The following is an 8248-nucleotide window of genomic DNA, read 5'->3' as shown; positions in this document are numbered from 1 at the left end:
TCTAAATTTCTATGCTTATGAATCCAAACAAGGGAATTGTTGTATGTCAATTTACAAATTCTGATTTTTACTTAAATTCCAAGTTTATTTTCCTCATCCAAACATAATGTAAGAGAATCAAAAATGAAGGAGGATGGTCAAAAAGAGGACAAATAAAAATAGGACTACAAACTTTTTTTGGTTTCATACAGTCCCTTTTAATTCAGAGTGTTGTTTTGTTTAATTCATTCAATCTAATGGTAAAAAAAGGTGTGTGAGGAGAGATTTTTTAATGTTTATAGAACACAGGCTGGTACAACATATGTTATTATACAAATGAAAATATTTTCATTTTTCTAGCGTCTCACTATATGTATAATGATATATGGCATATGTACCCATATTCTGAGTACATTGAAAAATTTCTTGTGCGTGACATGCTAATAAAAGTGAAAATTACCTTCCCAAAATAAGATCTTGAAAATAAAAATAACTTAAAGTAGTTTTTGATTTTTAGTATTTTGTATACATTTTGTTTGACATTTGTTTTACAACATTGCAAACACTCTTCCTTCACTCTTTTATATCCATTTTTTCTTTAAATGCTTGTGTTAGTAGACAAATTTAACTTTTTAATGCCATTCACCAAAGGATTCATGCTGCCCTGGCCTTGACCAAATGCTTCTCTTTTTTTTTTTTTTTTAAGTTCTTCCGATTTATCCCACTGGTCTTTGACAAGCAGTTTGGCACTTTTTCGGTGTAAAGCAGTTTGGCATTTGTTTTATAAATGAGTATTGAATAAATGAACGGTTTTGATTATAAACTTTATACACGGTAAAAATTTGTAAATAATATGGTCAGATTCGGGTTGACCCAACTCAAGTTGCATCCTTATCGCTTAATCATCTATTTTCATGAGGATCAAACAGTCCATTAAACGGGTTAAAATAAATGATATGGTGATTCGCTGTAAAATGTAATACTGATGATGAAGAAGAAATGAATATGTTTTATGAGAATTAACTGCGCACATGCGGTTGCAAACATGTGGTTGCAACGAACTCTGGTTTTCTGTCTCTCCATTGGGACATGACATAATAAAAGAGCAGTGATTGCGATGGGCCAATTGTAGTCACCAAGATGGCGAGGATAATGGGAGGCTGAAAAAGACAGAAACGCAGACGCCAGACGAGACGTGTGTTGATTAAACCGTTTTATTTCAGCGCCATCCCCACATCCCATCTGCATCGGGTCGACCCAGCTCAGACACGCGACTACTAGTATAATTGCTGCATAAATGCATAAGCTTTTAATGTTTTTCCTCTTCCCCTCCTCTCCTCTGTTTTCATGAAAGCAAAACAAAAGCAATTCATTCTGAGCTTGGGCCTCGTTTGGCACATGCCATAATACTACTATTTAATACGAATCCGGAGGTTCGATCCCACATCTTAAAAACCTCCCCATTTTTCTCTAATTCTCTCTTATTAGTATCATATACATACATACATACATACATACATACATACATATGTGTATATGTTGTTTATTCCTCTGCCAAAAACTAGCATTTTGATTGTCTCTTTGTTTTCTGTTTGGTTTGTCATTACATTTGCCGAAGCAGAGGTGGCAGAGGGGAGGTGAAGACGAGCTAATAATAATTTAGAATAATTGATAAAAGAAAGGGATGGAACTTCTGCAGCTGTTCGTGACTGCCTCAATTCCGGTGTTGAAAGTGCTTTTGATAACAGCACTTGGCTCTTATCTTGCTCTTGATCGTGTCGATATTTTGGGGGAAGTTACTAGAAAGAACTTAAACACTGTAAGTTAATAACACTACACCGCTTCTTCATTCAATTAATTTATTTCTCTTGTGTTGGACTGTTTTCTTACTGGTATTTGCGTTTTGTGAACCAACGAACGAACGGACAGGTTGTATTTTATGTGTTCAGTCCTGCTCTGGTGGGTTCCAACCTTGCGAAGACAATTACATATGAAAGCATGGTTAAAATGTGAGTTCTAATTACTTTGTTCGATCTACATACATACATATATACATATATGTATGTATAATCATGTTCATGTTGTAATAATTATTATGTGTACAGGTGGTTCATGCCAGTGAATATCCTCATCACGTTTATAATTGGTTCCGTGCTCGGATGGATTCTCATCCAATTAACAAGGCCTCCTGCCCATCTGCGAGGCCTTGTCTTGGGTTGCTGTGCTGCAGGTAATTCAACGCTCTACCCTCACAGTCAAAAATAAATTTGAATTTAATCTCATTTCTAATTCTAAATCAAAGCTGATAAATACTCAGTTTCGCGTTTTATCAATCTTTAGAGATGCTGATGTTAACACTTAACAGGAAATTTGGGTAACTTGCTCCTCATTATAGTCCCAGCAGTCTGTAAAGAAAAAGGGAGCCCGTTTGGAGCTCCTGATGTCTGTCACACATATGCTATGGCTTATGCTTCGCTCTCAATGGCGGTACATATTCCCTCTTCGTCTTGTTCTAATATTTTGGGTTTTATTGAAATATTCCTTTATCTAGCTTTCTACGATTCGAATTAACAATGGGTTGGGAAGCTGCTGCAAACAAGTTACAATCCAATCCTCTCATTCAAGTTGAAAAGGCGCAGTTACTGCGATTCGAACTCACGATTTTAATCGTTGATATCATCATACGTTTCATCTCATGTGTAGAACATATACAATTATACATACAAATTGTACTACCCCAAACGGCCAGGGCCACTTCTTAAATGGTGTTTGTGCGCGCCTGCTTGCTGTTTAGAATACATTTTTCTGAACACATTTTCTTCTGTCCTTCAATTTTCCTCTTGAATTCTAGCCACTGTTTCTCTTCGGTACAGTGTAGCTACCTTGTTCAGCTGTCGGGGATTCCTATCTTTGCTTTTTGTAATGCAATTGTGTTCATGCTTCAGATAGGAGCCGTTTATTTGTGGTCCTATGTATATAATATTGTGCGGATATCTTCAACAAGGGGCACCCAAGATTCTAATCAGTCCACGGAAAGGTCCCCTACATCCGACCAAGTAAGTTGCACTGAGCCGCTGCTTTCTTCAAAGGAATATGTCATAGTTGAGGAAAATGGGGATCAATATTCACTGCCATACACTGCTGTGCCTGAAGAAAAACCGAAGGTTGCTAACTCCATTAAACTACAATGATACTCATTCAATTTGATGCTTTGTTTAAGTATTTCCAACAAATCTATATTAACATTTGTTTATTGAGAAAATGTCGTTTTCTCAGAAATACTTAGAAATGTTTTAGTGTTAGACTGTCAATCTAGACGACTAATCAAATGAATGTCATTTGAATGTATGATCCAGATTCGCAATCTCACAATGTAACATGCCGGACATCTCTAACAAGAGAAGGTTGCCCTGTTTCTTTTCAATTTCTTACACTGCATATCTTTGTTGTTTTCCATGGCAGGTGACAACTTCAGGTAAACTAAAGCAACGTATAGTGATGGTGTTTGAAAAGATCAATCTGAAAACAATATTTGCCCCTTCAACTATTGGAGCGGTATGTCCTTTCGGCACTTTTATCCAGATTCAGCGCAATTTTATTGAAAAATTGGGCAAACTTAATCTTTTCCTGGTGTAGATTGTTGGTTTTGCAATCGGAGTCATTCCTCAGATTCGAAAATTACTGATAGGAGATGGTGCTCCTCTACGGGTGATTCAAGATACTGCTTATTTGTTGGGGTATAAAATTTATGCCTGAACTGTATCTAACCTTAGTGGTTTATCCATGATCTATGCACTTATTGGCAACTAATCTAGCTTCTTGTACTTAATACAGTTACATACTAGGGAAGATAACAACCATGCTTGGTCCTATAGTTGTACATATCCGTATGAATAATTTGGTTCTTAATTAGCATAAAAGTAGAATACTTGTCTGGTGTTGATCCCAACTTTACAACATGTTCAGACCAAATGGTTTTTGAATTTCGGCTCAAAAGACGAGCATGTTCTTTGTACAAAGGGTTTGTATCATTTTTTTTTGTTCGCTCAGCATCATTTAAAGAGACTTGTTCTTCATGATTACAGAGACGGAGCCATCCCAGCTCTCACCTTGATAATAGGAGGAAACCTGCTTAAGGGTAATAACTCATACAATTATATTAGTGTTGTACATAATTGTTGGTTTACTTTAGGACTTACTTCACATTGTTGTTTCAGGTTTGAGAGGGTCAGGGATTCAGAAATCTCTTGTTGTTGGCATCATAGTTGTTCGTTATGTTGCCCTGCCTCTTATAGGCATATTGGTTATTAAAGGGGCACTGAAATTTGGGTTGGTGCACTCTGATCCATTATATCTGTTTGTTCTTCTGCTTCAGTTTTCACTCCCACCTGCGATGAACATAGGTACGCTTGAGCAACAAAAATGTGCAATCAGAAGTTGCTCACTCACTGTATTTTGTAACAAATGTAAGTTTATTCTCAAGTATTGTTTATTGATCCTTTAAAATATGGCAGGAACAATGACGCAATTATTCGGAGCAGGAGAGAATGAATGTTCAGTTATCATGCTGTGGACTTATGCTTTCGCGTCACTGTCACTTACATTCTGGTCCGCCGCCTTCATGTGGATTGTGACGCGACTGTGAATCAAAATTTGACATGAGTTCTTTCTAATACAAGTGTAGGCAATTTGTCAGAAGAAATACTACTTGGCAAAACTGTAAACAAGGGCACTTTTTGGTCCTGTAATGTGTAATCTCAGAATTAAATACAAAGTTGAGGAATCCACTCTGCCAAATCAATTGTAAGTTGCAGCTGCAAATATGCTTGACCAGAAGAAATTGATGTGGTACGTGTTCAGACGCGGACAGTTTGTAGCTTGTAATGTTATTCCTTTTATAAATCATGAACGATGAAATTGTGGTTTAATTTTCAAAGCTATTGTCAAAGAAATGCTTGTAAACTTTTACACGTAGGCATGTCTTGGCATGTGATCGGGCATGTCATCCGAAAGTCATTGCCATGCCATGGGAACTTGGGAAGGCATAGGTAAGATTGGTGCAATCGGCAGCACATATTTCTGGAGGGTGTTTCCCCAATTTTAGCAACACAATTTGCGGTCAGCAGTCACTATTTTCCTAACAAATGTGCTTTTTACATCTTTCCAAACAAACATTTATTGTCAATGTTTGTTCATAGGGCAGGAACAATGACTGGTCAATTGATCGGAGCAGGAGCCCGTGGGTTTTCATTTGGCAAAGCTTAGTGGCCCGAATGTAAAACCGTACAGCAAAACGTGAGTTTTCATTAAAGCAAAACGTTACATCAATGTCCTAGCCGAATAGAAATATGCTTGAGGAAAGCTACTTGCAAATTGTAAACACCACACCACACAGAATCCTTTAGTCTACTAGTTAGCCATCCTAAAGATTTAGCACAACTCCAAATATGCGCTTGAGGAAAGCAAATAAACTTCAGAATTACAGAGCGCTTCTCTGCTAGCCATCCCGATCCACAAATGCTTCATCGCGCTTCTTCAGAGAGAATCCTTGTTCAAACCATCAAAGTAAGGGTGCTCCATAGCTGTCTTTGCTGAAATGCGTTTTGCAGGATCGTACTGCAACATTTGCTACAAGCATAAACAACATATTTAGAACTAGTATTCATCACCATGTAGATTAGCAGAACACTCTATAAAGTACCACAAATCGAGTAATGCAAAAGCTGGCGTACCAACAACAAATCCAGCCCCATCTCGTCCAAATTGGGAACAGCCTTCGACAAACTTTGGGGACTCCACTGGGGGTACTCGTGCCAGTCCTTGAGCTTGCTTACACCTGGCCACACCACCTCATTTGGAGTGCCCAACAACCTGCATCAAAGATCCATAAGCAAAGGAACTAGGCTAATCGACATTTATACAAGTAATTGGCACAATTTCGGTAATGGGGAAGTGGAAATAATGTTAGTGAACCTGAATATATGTAGGAGCTGCTGCAGTTCAGAGTCCCCAGGGAAGAGTGCTTGCTTCGTGACAAGTTCAGCTACAATTCAGAAACAATTTAATAGACTGTTAAAACAATGGCATAAATTTAAAGATTCAAACAGTAAAATCAAATAAGGAACAGTTGAGTACCAAATATACAGCCAACAGACCAAATATCCACTGCAGTTGAGTAATGTGTAGCCCCCAGAAGAACTTCGGGAGCCCTATACCAGAGGGTCAATATCTGCAGCCGTAATTGCACAAATTCATTAGCTACTGTCAAAAGCAACAAGATAACTTGTAACCAAAAGCGAACACATTAACTACCTCATGAGTATACTTCTTGAGTGGCACAGTAAAAGCTCTAGCAAGTCCAAGGTCTGCAATTTTAAGCATCATAGACTTGCGGTCCATCAGAAGATTGTGAGGCTTAAGATCCCTGCGTAAATGGCAAAACAAATCAACCCAACTTAAAAGAAAACTCAAACGGAGAAACAAACCACAAAGAAAAGATAAGAAACATCATGTGGTTTGGGAGTTGATTGACAAAGGGTCACCTGTGCAAAATTCCGTGACCATGGCAAAAGGCAACACCTTTGCAGAGTTGGAACATCAGGCTCTGAATCATCATAAATCACCATTTCAATTACCATAATTTCATGTGTGATTAAGTTGATTGGGAATAAACATTTGGGGAAAAAGAAAATTAAAGAGCAGACCTTAACGGTGGGGGACGGAATGTGCTCTCCAGATTGACGGAAGGTGCGGATGAATTTCTTGAGATCAGTGTCCATGTACTCAAACACCAAGTAGAGTACAGTCTTTCCCTCCTTGTTCTGCCCTTGTTTCACATCCATCAGCCTGTTATGGAATTGGGGTTTAGGGTTTTGTTAATTCACAATTACCAACCAAATCAATCGACTTTACAGTAAAGAAGAAAACCCAAATCAATCAATTTACAGAAAAAAAGAAGAAAACCCAAATTAATCAATTGAAGATTTCATTTCCGTAAACACAAGAAAGAAATCAAACCCTAATTTGTAGAATTAGAGAGAGAGAGAGAGAGAGGGAAGAAAGGAAACGAACTTGACGATGTGGGGGTCTCTGGAGAGCATGCGGAGAATGGAGACTTCGCGGAGAGTGGTGGGAGGGACGCCTTCCTCGTCCTCGTGGAGGCGAGTTTTCTTGAGGGCCACGATCTTCCCAGTCGCCTTCTCTCTCGCTCTGTACACCTTCCCGTAAGTCCCTTCTCCCACCTTCTCCAGCTTCTCGAACGCCTCCATCGCCGATGCTCCTTTATTCGCCGCTCCTCCGATCATCTCCATTTCTCTCTCTTGTTTCTTGATTTGCTGGTTGCTGATTTCAAATGTTCAAATGACAAAGGGGGCAGGGCAGAGCGTCTAAGTTATATATCCGTTAAACGGAAGGGTATTGACGGAAAGGTCAGATGTTTGGTTCAACGGGCAACTCATTTCGAAATTCAAATTGTCCGAGTCACACCTTTTGCCTTTCCGGGGCTTCTACAGATCTACCTGTTTCCTGCCATTCTATATTTGGACCATTCTCTCTCCACACAAAGCCCAATTCGGCGGCCCAATATTACAGTACATCTTATTTATACGAACATTCGTCCTCGTATGTAGTTCAGCTTTTCGTCGATTTATTCTCTGAACTTGTACCTCCTTAATCAAATTACAGCATAACTTTTATTTCAGTCGACTATGCCTTTGACTTTCTATAAATAGTTAATTATTCCTCATCGTCACATGAGAAATTATGTACAAATTAATTATAATGTTTGCCACGATCTTGATTTTTCCTTAATTGAAAGTAGATGCAACTTTTCGCCTCACCAAAACTCAATTTTTTCTCGAGTAAGTTTTATTTGCCAATATTTATAGGGCGACGACTCATCTACCCCTCTCAACCTCAAGTGGCGCACGTTAAGTTTAGGTGATAAATATGAGAATGTCTGGATGGAAATTTTGTAAATCTATGAGTGGGAGAGAGGTGAAACACTCGGAGGCCAAGAACCGAGAAGATGACTTCCTAGCACTCTTTCAAACTCCACATTTACTTGCAATTGACTCTCAGCCTTCTCAGGAAACAAGGGCATAGATAAACTGGACTCTTGTGTTTCACACTGAAGCCTTCTTTTTTTTTGTTGCAGTCTCATTCCCCAGTGTGTCATGTGTACTTAAAACTATAAATACATACATACATAAGTTACTAAGAAATGCTAAGAATACTCTCTTAAAAGTGAGACTCTCCACAGACTCTGGCA

General features: G+C 38.6%; 2 protein-coding genes across 2 annotated transcripts; one reads left to right on the top strand and one right to left on the bottom strand.

The window, feature by feature from the left end:
* Positions 1-1216: 1216 nt before the first annotated feature.
* Positions 1217-4915, top strand: LOC103961774 (protein PIN-LIKES 3). Its single transcript, XM_009374372.3, has 11 exons — positions 1217-1412; positions 1601-1798; positions 1909-1988; positions 2085-2209; positions 2345-2466; positions 2925-3143; positions 3442-3534; positions 3616-3716; positions 4065-4117; positions 4197-4382; positions 4494-4915. The coding sequence occupies exons 2-11, from the start codon at positions 1664-1666 to the stop codon at positions 4622-4624; spliced, it is 1245 nt and encodes a 414-aa protein (XP_009372647.2). The 5' UTR covers positions 1217-1412; positions 1601-1663; the 3' UTR covers positions 4625-4915.
* A 348-nt stretch (positions 4916-5263) lies between these two features.
* LOC103961775 (cyclin-dependent kinase B2-2) lies at positions 5264-7562 on the bottom strand. The gene is made up of 8 exons (XM_048574883.1): positions 7051-7562; positions 6684-6825; positions 6522-6583; positions 6292-6403; positions 6115-6208; positions 5953-6022; positions 5712-5850; positions 5264-5607 (listed from the first exon to the last, which is right to left on the bottom strand). The coding sequence occupies exons 1-8, from the start codon at positions 7287-7289 to the stop codon at positions 5515-5517; spliced, it is 951 nt and encodes a 316-aa protein (XP_048430840.1). The 5' UTR covers positions 7290-7562; the 3' UTR covers positions 5264-5514.
* Positions 7563-8248: the final 686 nt, after the last annotated feature.

This window comes from the organism of the source record quoted next, unplaced genomic scaffold (genome assembly GCF_019419815.1).
Source record: "Pyrus x bretschneideri cultivar Hongxiangsu unplaced genomic scaffold, Pyrus_bretschneideri_v1 Contig76, whole genome shotgun sequence".
In the NCBI taxonomy this organism is placed as follows: domain Eukaryota; kingdom Viridiplantae; phylum Streptophyta; class Magnoliopsida; order Rosales; family Rosaceae; genus Pyrus; species Pyrus x bretschneideri.
This window is presented reverse-complemented; position numbering and strand designations above follow the sequence as displayed.